The sequence below is a fragment of the Zonotrichia leucophrys genome, chromosome 19 (assembly GCF_028769735.1).
Source record: "Zonotrichia leucophrys gambelii isolate GWCS_2022_RI chromosome 19, RI_Zleu_2.0, whole genome shotgun sequence".
Classification (NCBI taxonomy): Eukaryota; Metazoa; Chordata; class Aves; order Passeriformes; family Passerellidae; genus Zonotrichia; species Zonotrichia leucophrys.
The window spans coordinates 5,225,579-5,243,516 of NC_088188.1; the positions used below are offsets into that span (position 1 = coordinate 5,225,579).

Here is a 17,938-nt window from a genome sequence, read left to right on the forward strand (position 1 = left end):
CTGCCCTGCTGCTCTCCCCACCCAGCCCAGAAGTCACAAGACAATTCTCCTGCTAACCTCCCACCCTCACAGCAGCCTGGCTGCTCACACAGTGCCAGGGAGGGCTGCATGCTGGGAGCAGACAGACCCCACAGAGGAGAAGGCAGCAGCCAGCCAGGCTGTGTCTGTGCCCACCCTGTGACCTAAACACAGCTGCTTCATGTCACTGAGCAGCAGCAGGTGACCAACAGCAGTGCAGAGCCCTTCTGTTGTTTTGGGCTCCTCCAGAAACTGGGGCAAGCCAGTGCCTCTGTGGGAGGGTCTGACCTCACCAGAGCTCCCTTTTGGCACTTTCCAGGGCATCCCCACCACCCAGCCCTCATTCCTGCCCATGCCACAACCCCACCCCACTGCCAGCTGGCTCCATGGAGCAGGATCCTCATCCAGCCCCTGGGCCACCCTCCTCTGCCCAGCTCTTCTCCTTCACCTCCCATTTTCCTTTGCTCCTCCTGTTCTCTGCTGCTTCTCCTGCCGCCCCTGCTTTCTCCTCCCCCTCCATCACACATCCTACTCCACATTTGCTTTCTCACTCCTTCTCACAGCTCTCTCCAGAATGCATTTCCATAAAATACCTCCCTCCTCATTTCATTTCTATTTTCCTTCCTGCCTCCTTCAGACAGCTTTGGACCTCATGGACTCCAAGGAGAGAAAAAGGTACAAAAAAACTCTCCCTAGACAGGCAGATGCCTCTTCCTCTCCACCTCTGGGCTCTTTCCTTTCTTAAATGCAGAGATCTGTGTTGAACATCTCCAGTCCCACCTGGCATATCCAAAGGGGGACATGCTGTAGGTGAGGTGGTGTTGACACCCCAGTGCCAAGGCTGGCAAACAACCCCTACAGCTACACCAGGCTGGATTCACACCTGCCCCTGCAGAGTCCCAGGCACAGGGATGGGATTGGATGGGACTGGATGGGATCCAGGCTCTCAGCTCTGTGAAGGTGAGAGGTGCCAGTGGGATATGAAAAGGAGAAAGGAAAGCCCTGCCCTGGAGAGGGCTCCACTCAGCAAGAGAGCTGAGGTCATCCATCCCTTCCTGACAGCACACATCCACCTGAGAGCGCTCCACCTCACTCCCTTCCACCCCAGACTGAGGTGGAGAGAACAAATCCTCTGCAATTTGACCTCAAAAGCCCTACATGACTCAGGAGCCTGCTTGTCTGGGAGATCCTTGTCATCCCATGACTCAACCATGACAAGCATGGCTCACAAAGGAAATCTTCTCTGCAGAGCACATATGGATTTGATGTTCTTCTCAATGGTCCCACCAACACCTCAGAAGGCCCTGGTATGTGGACACTCCCCAGGAGGGTGCAGCAGGATCACAGGGGAGGCTGGTGGAGTCTGACATGCAGAGCACAGATCTGTTCCAGCTTTCATTTTGTGTGGAAACAAGCTGACCTACCACAGAACCACACCTACTTTACCATGTTATTTTAGAGCCTGTCAGAGAGGCTGCAGTTCAGGGCAGACATGTCCTGGGATGAACATCATCAGTCAAACCAAGAGCCAAGAGGGTCGGGGGAGAGAGACAAGAGGAAAAGGGGGTGCAGAGAGATAAAGAGAAGGATATGGAAGCAAATATCAGAGTTTGAGCAGGAACTACCTTTCTTGGACACTTTCCTCCCCTCCTTAACTGAGCTGTGTTTTTTAGTGGCCTTATGGGTGCTGGCAGCTTGAGGCACACGGGTGAGGTGCACGGGCAGTCCGGCGGCTGACATCAGAATAGCTGTCATGCCTACAGTGGTACAAGGTCAACATGCAGGAAGGAAACAATGGGGAAACACATTCATTAAAAAAAAAAACTTGAACCTTTCAAAGAAAATTAAAATAAAGTCAAATAAAATAAAACCTTTAGCCCTTAGTTGTGAGGGTGTAAAACGTCCGAGAGGTCACAGGGTGGGAGTCAGCACAAGGAGAGGATCTGGAGGTTTTCAGAGGGAGGAGCCCAGGCAGCAAATGAAGGGAGGGAAATGTGGGCACATGGCTTGTCTGTGACCCTTTGTGCTGTGTGACTTTCCTCTTTGGGCTTTAGGGCTGCTCAGGCACTGAGTTTGCAGTGGTGCAGAGCTCCCTGCTGCCCTGGAAGCAGCCCTGAAGGATGAAGGGCATCACCCATAACCCCTACAGGTCCTGCTCAGCTGCTGCCCCCTAAAACCAAACATTTCCACAGTGTCACACTGAACCAATCCCCCTTCAAACACACCAGGGCAGAGCTGCCCTACACAGCCCCCCACAGCCTCTGCTCCCTGGCACTCTGCTTTTCCCTCAATGCAATCCTCATCCTCCCCCATCCCAGCCAGCTGTATCCATGGGATGCAGTTGGATAAAACTAATGAATCATTAAAAAGGACAGCCATTCCCTGAAGGTAAAACTGGCACACACAAAGCTACAGGACTGATCATGCTGATCCAAGATGATGTTTGCCTGTGAAATCCAGGCTGGGTACAAATCATAACATTTCCAAGGTACCATCCTGCTTTCACATCCAAGAGAACACCTGCTTTTGCTTTCCCAAGAGCAACTTCCCACCTGCAAAAGCCAGCACCAGAAATAAGAAAAAAATGCTTATAGCTGCAAACCAACAGCAGAAAACCTAAAAGCAGCATTTCCCCTGAAATCCCCTCTGAGGGCAGACCATGCAAACCACATCCTAATGCTACAGACATTCCAGCTCAGCAACACATGGCCAAAGCTGAATTTCCAAGCATTTTATTTTTGCAAGCCTCTATTCAGTCATATGGGGAAAGGAAGATTCTAGAGCACATTTGTTCAGGACAAAAATGAGGCACCTTGCCCACACATGACTGAAAAATCGAGTTATGATGGGAAGCATCAGCTTTGTGTGCAAGTGGTGAGACTATTTTCTGCCTCAAATATGCAACCAGTCAGGAACATGTGTCCTGTGACTACAAACCCCCTGTGCAAAGCCTGCCTCAGTGCCCCACAAGCAGAACTACTCCTACACAGTGCTGACCACAATTTGTACCTCCTTCTCCTAAGGTCTGAGCACAAATATTCCAGAAGCTGTTCAACTCCTCTCTTGACAGCAACAGTTGAATGTTTTTACTGAAACTTTCCCATCTAAGGGCCAAAAGGCAGACAGAAGGGGTTTCACCAGGGAGGGAGAGGGACAGGGATGGAGGAAGGAGTTTCCCCAGGGTTACTTTTGGAAGAGCTGGGCTGACCACAAGACCAGGCTGCCCAATGGATGTTGAAATGGAAATGGGTAACCAGGCAGCAATGGATCACCCTCAAAGGGGATCCAGGTCTGAGATCTAGGGTTCCCCCAGTTCCCAGGAGCTGCAGAGCCAGAGGAGGATCTCCAAAGCACACAAAGGCTGGGTTAGTTCCCCTTGCCCTACTGGCAGCACCAGAGCTCACCAGACCCAGAAATTTCACCAAAGTAACTCCCTTAAAGTCCTAATTAAAGGCCACAAGCCTATTGCAAGCTCAGCCCATCAAATCCAGCAGTGCACTACTCCCAGGGAGCCTTAAGGAACAGCTTAATGTCCTTAGAACAGAAGATACTTGTTTTTTTCATGAGTGCAGCTGAGCCCCAAAGCCCAGCAGCAGCACAGCTGCCCCCTGCACCTTTCAGGTCCTTTTCCCTTCCAGAGGCATTCCAAGCACAGCAGCAGCAGCTCTGACTAGAGAGGCTGCAGGAACAAAATTCTTGAGAGACAGGGAAGGTCTCCCACCACAGCTGGGGAAATCATCTCAGCCTGACCCCACTGAGGCTGCACAACACTATTCCTAGAACTGGTGCAGAAAAAGCTCTAAAAAAGCTGTTTCTAAGCAGTGCAGCAGCACTGATGGCACAGACTGACATTTGAAAAGCGAGTCCAAAGACTACCAGGGATTATCACCACCCACGCACAGCTGTCTGATAGGCAAATGCAAAATTAATGTGTTCTTCTGAAGAGATCAATACTCTCTTGCTAACATTAGCTGCCAGAGCTCAGAAAAAAAAAAAAAAAAGAGAAAACAGAAGCTCAGGCTGAACAACTGGCTTCAGACTCTCAATGGCAGAGGGAGACAAAATTCAGAGCAAGCAAAAAGCAGGAGCCACAGAAGCTCAGGTGAGTTCAGCTATTCTGTAACACAGCCCCCTCATACCTGGAATAACATGTCCAAAACTGCCTGCCAGCATCATGAATCAGCACAGAAAACCCCACAAACCTACCAATCAAAAATCCATCATTTATTCCACAAACTTTTTGTTTTTCTGAGCTGCATTCCCATCTACAACTCCACACACACGCACAAGCCCAGGGCAAACAGGAGAATTACCCCAACTCAATGTGCTCCTATCTTACATTGGTCAAGAAAAGGTGTAAGTGGGAAATTACCGTTTCTTGGCCAATTTTAAATCTTCTGCTGCCTTAGGAGCCACATGCAATGAATCATGTTCTGCAGATTCAAGTCAAGAGAGCACTCAAAAATGTTCTGGTGTTACATTGCTCTGCTTCCTCATGTCAGCAACAATGATACCTTTAAAGTTTAAATACAATTCTGGAAATCTCAGCATTATTAACTCTCCCACAAATTTGGGGACTGCAGACCCCAGGAAGGGACATCCCTGACCCAGGCCTTAGGTGGAAGAGTGTTTTGCTACAATTTGCCAAAACAATACAGACACACATCACATTTGCAGATTAAGTCTCCAATTCTCACAACAATTTCAAGTCAGAACCTGTTCCAGGCATCTGTGGAGTTATGCCAGGAGCAAGTGTAGCCCTGGACCTGGAGAAATTCTCACCTGAATGCAAGTTGAAACATGAAAAGCTTGCCCAGACCAAGATTGCTTTGGATATGCTCCTGTGAGAGTTCCTGCTGCTCACTAGCTAGTCCAGGAGCTTGAAAAATATTATTTTATTTGTTCCTACTTTCCACTGGGCTCTGGGTTTCCTCCCTGCAAGGACTGCAGGAGGGAGGAGACAGAAAGCCTTGCAAGGAATCCTTTGGGATCTGATCTGATTCTATGTGTGTAATAACCACATACAGAACTGCCTTTTTTTCCTCTTGCTCAAAGCCTCTTATTTGGCCAAAAATAAAAAATTAGTGGCTCCTTGGGGTAAAATTATTTTCACTGGAGCTATGACAACATCCACCAACTTTTTTTTCAGCCTGCTGTGTAAATAAGGGAGTTTTTGTAATATCCTGTGCAGAAGCTGAGCACAGGAAAAACAGCCTGCCATTATGTAATGAGTGTTGGCCACACAGTCACTCACACCCAGCCCAACACTGACCTGGATTTGCACAGGCCTCAGACTGGCACAGGGCAGAGCTTACCTTCAGATAATGTGAGATCTCAGAAAAGCATTGCTAATTTGTACAATTCTATCCACCAGCAAAATCAGTATGGTTAGTACATCCCCAAATGCACCAGCTCCTGGAATCATGCAAACAAGAAACACCCAGTTTTATTTAACAAAAAGCTCCTTTTCAGACTTCATTTTAGACATAGTATTAAAGGGCTTTTATTAGAGTACCTTGCCACCCCTCAGCCCCAAGGCACAGCAGCTAAAATCCATTATTCCCAGGAAATGTCAGTCCAGCTGATCCTTAAACACCAACTCTGTGGTTAAACAGTTTGCTTAGACCTGTTTGGCATTTCACTCTACTGATCAAATACTTGAGGGAAAAGAAAAAGCTTAAAAGATAAGTTTCCACATGCACTTTGAAGTATTAAAATAGCAGAAAGCAAGGAAAAAATACACTTTTTTTACAGAAAACATGGTTTTAAAGTCAGCTTCATGATTTCTGGGATCCCAAGAGGTGCTTTCAGAAAATGTGGGGTTGACAGTGTTACAAATCCCCAAGCACACAAACAAATCCCAGCTTCTAATTCAGGCTCACAGCATTCCTCATCTCCTGTTTAGCCACCAGAAGTTCCCTCTGCATCCAAGAGCTGCACCTGCAGCATTTCTCAACATCACCCATGAGATTTAGGGGTTGAACCTGTCCAGCTTCAAACCAGAGCCAAAGCTGCTGAGATGCCAGGGGATGGAGACCAAGACACATTTCCCAAAATAAAAATAAAGCCTCTTTTATTTACATCTGAGACTTCTCTCCCCCCACAACACTGTCCTCCCAGCCTTCTCCACTGATGTTGTTGGAAGCAGTCACACAGTGGGGACTGGAAAAACAAAAGGAGCTCAGCCTGTGTGAGAGAATAACCTGAGGAATGAGTAACTTGGACACCATCAGCAGGATTTTAATTATGAACAAAATACCACTTCCCAGAAGAGGCTCTATAAACAGAGCAGAGCATAGAGGGGAAGAAGGTGTCCCTGAAGACCCAGCCAATTAATATTTCAGCAAAACTTTTCCTTTTTACCAGAACTCCAGTGCTTTTCACCAGAAATACCCCCAGAGATTTACCTTCCTTCCACTCCCTAATTAACTTGTATTAATCTTTCCTCTGCTTCTATGTGACTTTGAGGACTCAAATTCAGATTTCCCTCCTCCCTTGCACCTCTGAGGTGTGGGACACCTGGCAGCAGGCAGCTCAGCACCCAAAACTGTGTTGTGTAAAAACCTGGATCCCAAGGAGCTGCTTCTGCACTTCCCTACATCTCCATGTGCCTCATGCTGGCTGCCCCAGGGAGAGGTAAAGAATATCAAAATGAGTAATTATCCCTTCTTTTACACCCCCAGATTGCAACAACACACATACCAATTACAATTTTAACCATTTTATTGTATTAAATGCTGGCAAATGGTTTATTCTATTGGGATTTCCTGCTGCCTTTTCTATCTCAACATGGCACCAGACTGCACACATTCACCTCCTGTGCAAGGAGAATGAGATCACAGGGACAACACCAACACAGCCTGGATTCATCAGCTCTGTGCTGTATTTACCTTTCTGTGATTAAGTACCTAATGACACAGCCAGGGCATGAAAGGCTGAGCTGTCACAAGCAAGGGGAGCTCTGCTCAGGTCACCCACCTGGACAAGGGCTGAGTTTGACTTCACACATCGTTTCCACAGTGATTTATTAAGGAGGAGACAGTTGGGCTGCATGTCAGAGGACACCTGGGTTAGATTTCATGCAGTGCCAGTCTGGCTGCAGACACATGCAGGGCAGTTCTCAGATGGTGCCAATGTTAGATGAAGGGAAATATCAATCCTGGGGACCCTTCTCAGCCAGGGTAAAGCCTGGCACTCAACAAGAGGCCCAACAGCTTTTCTGGAATAAGGTGGGAACCATTGCCTTGAAAAACAAGAATGTAACTGGCTCTGCTCACACAGGAGCAGAGTTTGGTGTCCCAGGAGATAATAACCTCAAGAGACCATGCATGGACAAGAGACAGAGGAAGGAGAGGGTTAACACACATTCTGTAGAGTCTGAAACAGAGAAAACTCCAGAAAATACCAGATATCAGATGTTCAGCACTCCTCCACCAGGTAATGATGCAGTTTTGAGAGCACAGCTGGTACCAGAGCACCCAAACCCCCCAGTTCCACCACACCAGGGTCACTGGTTTGGTACTGACTGAGCCAAACACAGCAAAGGTCACTTCCATAGGAAGCTGACAGCACAGGTTGTTATTTTCAAGGCAAAGCCATTTCAACTTTAACAGGCAAATCTACTCTGAAAAGGAGCATTGAAAAGTGGCACTTTCATCCCTCCCAGATATATTCCTCAGTATATTTAGTAGTGTGTTCACAGGTTTGGATAACAAGCAAACCAGGAGGCAATGTCTGATTCAACTTCTGTCTCCCTTTCCCAACACAAGGTATCCCAATCCTCTTTAAGCCAAAGACCATCAGAGCTTTTTAAAAATAAAGCCACACAAAATCTCACACCACTCCTCTCTTTTGACTTTAAAAAAAGCAGAAAATAGCAGCTAGCACTGAGCTTGATTCACAGGCCCTTTCCTTTGCTACTTGCTCATCCACATGTACAGAAGATGAATAGCCATGCCTCAAATAATCTCACTTGTTTTGAAATACTCAGGATGAGAAAAACAGTTCATAAGGTTTGCCTATCCCATTCTGCCCCAAATCTGACCTCTTTGCTTTTCTGGAAAATCTTTGGGTCTAAAACCTCAAAGGCCAGCAATGTTTCTGACTCTTCCTATAAGTCAAAATTAGAAAGTAAATTATACAGAAAAGCAAACCTCTCATTCACCTACTCCTAAGGATTGAACAAATAAAGCACAGAGGAGTTCTTACCTGCCAGGGCCTGGCTCACTCTGCTGGATTTGGACATCTTGACAGGCAGGGCCTGGGCACTGGAGAGGAAAGAAGAGATGGCTTTACAGCAAAGATTAGAGACAGCCAAAACACAGAGAATTCAGCAATGCTCTGCTCCCTCCCAAGGCCCTGGATATATGAGCAGGGATTGATTGCTCAGATGAGCCCCAGCTGGGACCCTCACCCATGGCCCCCTCTCCCCTGCTCCTGCAGCTGTACTTAAGGAGCTGTGTCCTTACCAGAGCCCTCTCCTGCATTCACTTACCTGCAAGGGGAGCCTCAGAGCTGTGCTGTGTGAAGCTGCTTCCAGCCCCATCTTCACCTAACTCATCCATTCCTCCTGCTGGGCCCTGCTCTGATCCTGTGATACCTCCCTGCTCTCACCACCCACTCACAGAGCTTCCTGTGAGCAGCCAGCCTGCACCAACATCCAAGGGGAGGAGGGAAGGAAGGCTGAAGGACACCTAGAAGAGCTTGGCCTGTTCTCACTTGGAAATCAAGAGAAGATGGACACCAACCATGCCTTTCAGGTTCCTCACCTACTTGTTTTGGCAGTGCTGGCAAATCTGGGATACATGGGCTGCCAGGGTTATGCCATTAGCAGGAGCTGGGGAGGAAAGGGGAGCAGCAGCATCAACACTGATGGGGATCACTAGAGAAGAAACCAAGCTGGATCCACATCAGCAGAGCAGGAACACTTGAAATCCAAATGGAATCCATCCATATGGATCCACATACTTGAACTCCAAATGGTGGCACAGAGAAGCCACCCATGGACTTTGTGTCAGGTGGCCCCTGTGCCTGGGATGGATGAGGCTCATGCACCCCAGCTGCAGTCAATGCATGGTGCATTCACACAACAACCTCCAAGGACCCTCCAAAATGACACAGACCTGGCCAGCTGCTTAGGAATTCAGAGACAAAGGTGGTCAAGAGCCCAAATTTCACCCACTATTTAAGGGAAACCTTCTTGTGTCCAGCTGGGATGCAAGAGCTGCCCTGCCCAAAAAGGTACTACAGAGGTCCCTCTTTCAGTCTTGCTAAAATCTTTGTTCATGTTCAGATAACAATGACCAGGGCTGAAAAGATTTTTGAGTGACACAAGTGATTTTTGTTTTCCACCCCACCTGTCCCCTCTCCTACCTGCCTCAGTTTGGAATAGGTTCCCACAGGTGTTCTGGCCTCCCTGGAGAGTCCTGGGCAGGACCCAGGGCTTGGTGCAGCTCTGGCAGTGTGGCCAAGTGAGGTCAGCACCCCCAGACCCTTATAAAGCTCTCTGCACCACAGAGGTTTCCCTCCTGCCTCTTTCAAAGGCTGTGCTTTCCCTTCTGCTCCCCAAATTTCACAATGCCTTCAAATGATGCAACAGATTGTTCTGGCTACATTTCAAACCCACCAAACACAGGGAAAATCTTCCCTGTGATTTCAAAGGGCTGTAAATCAGATGTCTTTATGACTCTCTTTCTTTCCTGATTCACCCTCTTTGTCACAGCTCTTTCTTAGGTATTTCCCTACTTCTTTATTTCATCCTTTTGCTTCATCTCTGCCCTTATGATCCTCTTCAGAAGATGGCAAGGAGCAGGACTCCTCTTGCTGCAGACATATTTGAGGACCAGGAACTTGACAGAGCTGCTCCCAAAAAATCACAAACATTGGACCTTCCCTCATTTCCTCCTGAGAAGCCAAAACACCCCTGAGCCTGGGCACCCCCTCCACCCCAGCCTGTGACCAATACAGAAGTTTGTGTTTTGTAGTGAAGCTCTGAGATGAAGCAGCACCTTGGGTGCTTTCACTTCCCCTATGGAAGGTAAAAATAAAATAAAGCACAAAGCTGAACCTTCCACTGTACAAGGAAAAGAGGTGGGGGCAGGGAATTCTTCTAATAAACTGGAGCACAGGGTCATTGCACCTGAGGCTGGAGAAAGCAAACCCAGGGCTGCCCTGGGAAGGGGATCACTGGTAACCATCAAGGCAGAGAAGTCCTTCCCTTCAAGTTACCCATGAGTTAGAACTTGTATGAAGTTGTGCTGGTTTCAGCTGGGATGGAGTTAATTTTCATCCTAGTAGCTGGTTTTGATTTAGGGTGAGAATAATGCTGATAACACAGGGATGTTTTAGTTGTTGCTGAGCAGTGTTTACACTAAGTGAGGCCTTTTCTGCTCCTCACCCACCCCAGCAGTGAGGAGGCTGGGGGGCACAAGAAGCTGGGACACCTGACCCCAAGTGGCCTAAGGAATATTCCAGACCACAGGATGCCATGATCTGTAGCAAAACCAGGGGGAAAACTGAGTGGGGGCTGCTGCTTGGGAATGGCTGGGCAGTGGTCAGTGGGTGTGAGCAGCTGCTTGGTGCACCACTTGTTTTGTAGTTTCAATTATCATCAGCATTATTATTTTCCTTCCCTTCTCTGTCCTGTTACACTGTCTTTATTTTAACCCACAATTTTTATTTTTTTCTTCCAGTTGTCTCCCCCATTAACCTAGGGGAGGATGGAGTGAGTTGAGGGGCTGTGTGGTGATTAAATGTCTGCTGGGTTAAACCACAACAGAAGTGAGAAGAGCCCTTGAGATCTGCAGAGAGAAACACAAGATAAGCACTTGATGCATTTGCAAGCAATCAAGTTTGGGGAGCTGGGAGTGCACTGCAGATAAATTATTACCATCCATGAGCCAGGAACCAGATAAATTACCATCCAGGAACCAGTCACTGGTCAGCTGCACTCCTACTGTAAAGGCAAAGTGTGTCAGCTTTGGCTGCTGGAGGCTTTGAGCCAACTGATGTGATGATGGAGAAACCAAATACTTCTTATTTCACTAAATACTCATTCACTAGCAGCATCTCAGCTGCCAGTGCTGTGGGATATGCTGAGCCATCCACTCTGCACCGTGGGAGCAGGGCTGCCACACTCCCTGAGCTCTGTTACAACTGCAGAAAGCCCAGAGGTTGATGAAATCAAGGGAAATCCACAGAGCTCTGAGGTACCACAACACTGCCTGGGCAGGTCTGCAGTCACAGTGCGTGGGAGGAAGTGCTGCTGTGCCAAAAAAGGTGAGGAAATGCTCCCAGAGCCTGCCCTGGCTCTGAAGTGGGGGCTTGGGGGGAGGAAGGGGATGAGGTAACAAGGAAGGATGTTGCTATTGTAGTGTAACGTGGAACTGTGCATCCAATAATGGAACAGCACAAGCTCCAGATATTCCAGCATTGCCTCACCAGTGCTGGCTTCTGGGGAGAGGTTCTGTTCATTCATTGAAAACAGCTGAGTTAGGAGAAAAAGTGATGTTTTGGGTAAGGGAGATGTGGTAGCATCAGTGCAAGAGCAAGCACTGCAGTGTGGAGAGATGAGAAGGAGCCACTGAGCCACCTGCTCCTGCTGCCCATGGAGATTGCTCACCAGGCAGTGCCTCTGACTCCTGGCCAAGTGCTCCTGCAGGTGCTTGCAACACCTGAAAGCCAATGCCTGAATTCTCTCAAAGTGTCCTGGTATCAATTCCTCCTTCCTGCTTCGTTTTGTCTTGCTGTTTGGTGCAGCTCCTGCCCTCCCACTGCTCTGTGTGCTGGATGTTCCTGAGTGTAACAGGGATCACCAAATTGGGAAGAAAAGGATGCAAAATCAGAGATACAGCAAGAAGATCCTGGTAAGATTTCCAACCACTGGCTCCCAGGCAGCCTGCTACGGGAGGCAGACAGGGCACACTGAGATTCCAGCACGACAAACCCACTGGCTTCTCCAGAATTTCAACAATCTGCAACACCAGTGAGACAGCAAAGCACAAGTCCAGCAAGGAGCTGTGTCAACAGCTTGGAATCCAGGCTGCTGCCACTTCAAACACTGGGTGGCCAGGTTGGAGCCATCATCAGAAGCCTGTAGGGACTCACCCTCTCCACCTGGTGTGGCCCTTTCTTCCTTCCTCTCCCCTGCACACAACCAGCAGGCCACAGATCTCTGCATCATGGCATCTTTGTAGCCCTCTGGGCAACAGCCAACACTTCTCACAGAGCTTATCCAGCTCTGCTTCACACCAAGTGCTACCACAGCTCCTTAAGGTCCAAACCCCTTCCCAGGGCTGTCAGGTGACATCAATGTCACCTGGAGGTAGCACCATGCTGGCTAAAAGGGCTGCAGGACAACTCACAGTGGAGCCAGCACCAGGAGGGCTCCCCACCACCCAAGGAGCTCAGGGGAATGCCTGTGGACAAAGCTGAAGGATACAAAGGTGAAGGGTAAGAAGGAAAGGCCCTGGTTAGGGTCCTTCTTGATCCTACAAAGCACTGACTGTGAACTGGGGTGCAGCACCAGAACACCCCTGTCACAGACATCTTTTATGAAAAATCCTTTCTTTAGGATTTTTTCTTCTGAAAAGATGAGAAGCCTCAAGAACAAAATGTAAATGATAGTTACCTGCTGCTGTGGAATGCAGGAATGCAACAGGTGCATCTGTGATTGGTCTCATGTGGTTTTTTCTAATTAATGGCCAATCACACTCAGCTGGCTCAGACTCTCTGAGACACAAGTCTTTGTTATCATTCTTTCTTTTTCTATTCTTATTTAGCCTTCTGATGAAATATTTTCTTTTATTCTTTTAGTATAGTTTTAATATAATATATATCATAAAATAATAAATCAGCCTTCTGAAACATGGAGTCAGATCCTCATCTCCTCCCTCATCCTCAGACCCCTATGAACATGGTCCCATACCCCAGTTCTCTCAGCATCCTTTTCCAGCTCCCAGGACCCCCTTTCCCCCTGGTTTTATACAAAATCCTGCCCCCATCAGCTGCCTGCCTTATCTGCAGACACAACCCAGACCAGCAGCCAAAGCCACATAAGCCCAGAGAAGCCTGCAGAGCTGCTGTAGGGATTTGCCTGGCTGGGACATTAATTAATATCCCCCAGAAGATTGCTTCCTGCAGCTTTACTAGCTCATATTACAAGCAGGGCACTCCTTACTGAGCTTCAGGAGTGCCTTACTCTGTAATTACACAGTGCAAGGAGCTCCTGCCCTAGGGAATTGATGCTTTCCCATGTGGGGTGGCAAGGATTTGCCAGGAGGTGCCTGGGATCCTGGCTAACAGTGCTGAGGTAAGGACACAGCCCTTGCCATGGCACACTCCATGTGCAGATTCCAGCACTGTCCATGAGAGAGGCCAGATTCATTAACTGTGTTTAATCCACCAGAGGAAACTAAAGCACCAAAATGCAAAACAACTTGCCCACATGTATGTAATTTATTAGCAGCACAGCCAAGGATATTAGCATGTAGTTAAGCCTTGGCACTCCTCTTTAGGTTTTCCAGGGGCTTTGACCCTCTTGAGAGCAGGAGGAAATTAAAGTGCATTTGGCAGGGCTGGAGCTCCACCCTCCAGCAAGCAGGAAATGCATTTAATCACCTCAGTGGCACAGCAGCCTGGGCATGCCTGTTCTGGGGGCTACCCCTGCTAGAAATAACTGCCAGAGCCACACAGGGAGTCAGGCAGCTTTCCAGGATGAAGTGCACCTCGTTCTTAGCCCTGTAAGAGAGGTGCTGCCATTTTTAGCTGTGTTTTCTAAAGAAATTTACACCAAATTTCTTGAGAAAGCACAGCTGCCATTTTTAGCTGTCTTCTAAAGAAATTTGGTGTAAACATCTGCACTGCATTTCAAAAACTCCCAGGGAGTTTTTGAGCCCTTCTGCCAGTTGCAGCTCAGCCACCTCTGCAAGTTTTGTGGAGATCAGCAGTTCTGTAAAAGCAAGTAATCTGTCAGGGCTGCTTTGGAGTGAACACAACACAACCTTTAGCAGACACCAGAGGATGCACCATGGCCCAGTGCTCCCTTCCCTTGGGTCTCTGAGCACAGGAATTGCACATCACAGCTAAGAGAGCACAGCCAGAAACCTGTGGCAGGATAATTAATGCAGGATAATTAGCCAAAATGGTTAGACTGTAGGGAGATGCAGGGCATTGACTGCAAGGGAAGGGGAACTAACCACCACACTATATCTGAGGGGGGGAAGACACAGAACCTAATGGATAAAATAACCCAGGAATGCTCTGGGCTTAGGAATTAAATGAAACACATTGTTAGAGTTTGCTACTCAGGTTTCCCCTAATTCACAGAAATTAAAGGATTTTCTGCTGGGACATGGGTTCCATGAGCCTGAGCCTGTAACTCCAGCCAGGAACAATTACACCCAGCCAGTGGCATTTCCTGCCAACCCCAGCACTGGGCTGATGGGGAAAAGCCATCCTGAGCTGGCAGCTGGGGATGAAAAAGTCCCTTTCACACATGGCACCCTGCTGAAGACAGAGATTGCCCCCCTGTGTGCACTTGTTGCTCTGGCAGGGATAAAGGAGAGCTGCAAAACTAATCCCAAAGGAGTGAAGATCCCAGCCCATGGGACAGACAGCCAGCAGCCAGGGGAGTGGGGCTCACTGGGGTGTGGGTTTTACACAGGGCTCACAGAACTCACACACTCCCTGGTACCCAAAGAGCTGCCACAGATTTACCTGTACAATCCCTTCACATCCCCCAGAAAGGCTGGCTTGGCTGGGGATGATTGCCAGGACACCAACACAACACAAACAGCTGAGCTGCAAAACAGGTTCAAACAGCCCAACCTCAGCCAGCCATGGGCACATCCTGGCCACCCCTCTCCTCCCAGTCAGCACTGCCTGGGCCATGGGCTCAGTCAGGAACCTGTGGCAACCCCCTCCAAGCATTTCTGTGCCATCCTCCCTCCACCAGGAGCACACAACATACCCAGACCCTGATCAGCTCCAGACAGGCTTGTGGGGCAACTGCTGCAGCACTTGGCTCTTCCTTTTCAACCTCCCCACCCTGAGTCACTTTGCAAATCCTTAGGGGAGGGATGGGGGCTCCAGGCAGCCCAGTGACCCCATGCACCCACCAGAAACTCCTGTGAGAGGGGGAATTTGGCAGCTTCTTCAGGAGACAGCCAGAGCCTTACTGGGGGCTGATTTTCAGCCCTACTTGAAGGGAACTAGAACTGAGAAGCACTGTGGATGCTTAAGGCAACACAAAAAATCACCAGGTGGAAAAAAAGCACCAAAAAAAGACCGTGAGAAAGAAGAACAGAATGTCAGAAGTCATTTCACTCGGGTGACCCTGAAGAGGGAAAATCCTGACACGACACTAAGAAAAACATCTCAAGATTCACAGTCTTGTTTAAAACACAAATGAGATGCAAAACAAACCTCAAACCCCTGTGCCTCATGCAATTAGCAGAATGTGCTTCTAAGATCTCTTATGCCTGTACTTGGACAGGTAAGTCAGCCCTGGCAAGCTCCCTGCAGTTTCTCAGGGGTTCAACAGCTGGATTCCTCCCAGTGAAGGGAGTGTAAGGCTCTGCCACTTCCAGCCATTCACAAACAGAGGGAGCAGTCAGGCAGCCCTTGCTGGGTGACACTTGGTGCCAGCACTGCCACAGACAGGCCACACACACCTCTGCCAGCAAGGGCTGGAGCACAGGAAGAGTGAAGATCCTGAAAATGGAATAACCAACTGTGGCTGGCCCCAGCAGCCCATGCCATGGAGAGGAGCCGGGCTGTCGGACCACAAGCCTCTGCTTTTCACTGAGCTGGCAGCAACCAAAAGGCCTCAAGAGAAGTGAGGCTCTTCCTCCCTCACCAGTAAGGTGCAAACACAGCCCTCCTTTGGCTCTAGCTGACAGGAGCTGAAATCCTGGGCTGAGAGATGCACACTGGTTGCAGCCCTGTCACAGAAGACACCTGACAGAGAAGAACTACGGTGAATCCCATGGCACCTCTGCTCTTCATCACCACTGAGCCTGAAAAACAACTTGATTTTGACAGAGGGTTCATGAGGTCCCAGCCACATGCAATGAGTCCTGTGGTCCCTCCTTGAAGAGGAAGAGCTTAGAATGCAGAGCAGTGTTCCACTCTACGGCCTAATTTGAATTAAATAGGTGTGTTTACAAGTCCCCTTTTCCTTCACTGAATTCCCCTCAAAGTTGTTTTTTAACCTAAGCCAAAATACCACTGCTCACTATTAATTTTCTCAAGCCTTCAGAATCTCAACCTGAGTGAATTGCCCTGTGGTTCAGGGAGACTGGTAGACAGAGACTGTATTTCAAATGGGAAGAAAAGAGGCAGAAAGCAGAGGGGAAGTCTTTTCATCCACTGTACTGAATATACAGGCACAAACCTCTCTCTCCTAGGGACAAGACCCTTGTGGGAGGTCCTGTGGGATAGAGAGGCTCCTGGATGCAGACCTGAGCACAGCAGATCTCTTAGACACAGATATGGTATTTAAGGTGAATTAGGATCTCTTGGACACACACATGGTATTTAAAGGTGAATTAGGATCTCTTGGACACACACATGGTATTTAAAGGTGAATTAGGATCTGTACCTGACTCCATTAGATGCTGCCAATGCTGCACTGAGGCTCCCAGTCTGAGCCAAAACCAAGGTGCTCTGTGCATTGAGTCTTGGTGTTGACCTCGCTCCAGTCAAAGCAGGTTTGTTATAGGGCACGAAGCCGACGTTGGAGGAACTGACAGACGCTGTCCTCCCGGGAACCTGATGAGCAGTGGCAGAGTTGGGAGAGTTTGTGGAGTGTCGGTAGCGTGTGGTGATGGGGCCAGTCCCGCTGTTTGGCCAGCACTGCTGGCAAGAACATCCCACCCCAGTGTGAAGGGGTGTGGTGGAGGTGGTCACCGGGTATGGGGCGTCCAAGCGCCTCTGAACGCTGCGGCGGAAGCGCGTGCTCTTGTTGGTCTGCACCTGAGCCACAAAGTCAACTTCATAGTTGTAGCCCAAGGGCCCCAGATCCACTCGCTGGTGGTTGGTGGCACGGGCCTGCTCCAGGAACACGCAGACGTTCATCTCGTACGGGGACCAGCCGCCCTCGTCGTTCTGCCACTCCCACACGACGCCCTGGCCAGCAGCAGAGTCCCCCGGGAAGACGTGCCTGCGGACAGCCCGCATGGTCCCTGTGGGGAGAGCAGGGGCAATGAACACAACTGTAGGGACATCTTTCATGGAAAGTCCTTTCCTCAGGATTTCTCCTCCTGAGAAGCTGAGAGGCCTCAGGAACAAAATGTAAACATTGATTATCTGCTGCTGTGGAATGCAACAGGTGCATATTTGTTTGCCCATGTTAGCTGTTTCTAATTAATGGCCAATCACAGTCAGCTGGCTCGAACAGAGAACCCGAGCCACAAACCTTTGTTATCATTCCTTCTTTTTCTATTCCTAGCTGACCTTCTGAAGAAATCCTTTCTTCTATTATTTTAGTATAGTTTTAATGTAATATATATCATAAAATAATAAATCAAGCCTTCTGAAACATGGAGTCAGATCCTCGTCTGTTCCCTCAACCTGAGACCCCTGTGAACGCCATCACACACAACCATTTAGCCAGCAGAGAACCAAGAGGGATGTTGTCCCAGGGATTTTCTAACACAGATCCATGCTGCCTTTCTCACCCTCCCTTCAAGAGGGACACTAAAAGATCTTCTCTTCCCAAAAGGGCTGGGTTTGCTCATGAAGCTTAGAATAATGCAACATCCCTGAGATCCCTGTCCTTCTGCCAAATCTGATTGTGGGCTGGCAGCAGGTTCAAAAGCTGCAAGGAGGAAGGGTGGGAAAGGAGGGAAGGAGAGAGGATGCAGACGCAGACACACCCAAGCACAAAGGCACAGTGATCACATATGCCTCCCTGACGTTA

The 17,938-nt window shown here is 48.8% G+C and overlaps 1 protein-coding gene across 3 annotated transcripts in view; it reads right to left on the minus strand.

Annotated features, from left to right (window-relative positions):
• Positions 1-17,938, minus strand: part of DTX2 (deltex E3 ubiquitin ligase 2) — a 35,842-nt gene that overhangs the window by 8,676 nt on the left and 9,228 nt on the right. For 2 of the 3 annotated variants that reach the window (XM_064729049.1, XM_064729050.1), the window contains exons 3-5: positions 16,619-17,201; positions 8,227-8,285; positions 1,644-1,775 (exon numbers count right to left, since the gene is read on the minus strand). In XM_064729049.1, coding sequence (XP_064585119.1) covers positions 1,644-1,775; positions 8,227-8,285; positions 16,619-17,201 — 774 coding nt within the window. The remainder of the gene's footprint in view (positions 1-1,643; positions 1,776-8,226; positions 8,286-16,618; positions 17,202-17,938) is intronic. The other variant, XM_064729051.1, reaches the window with a different exon arrangement.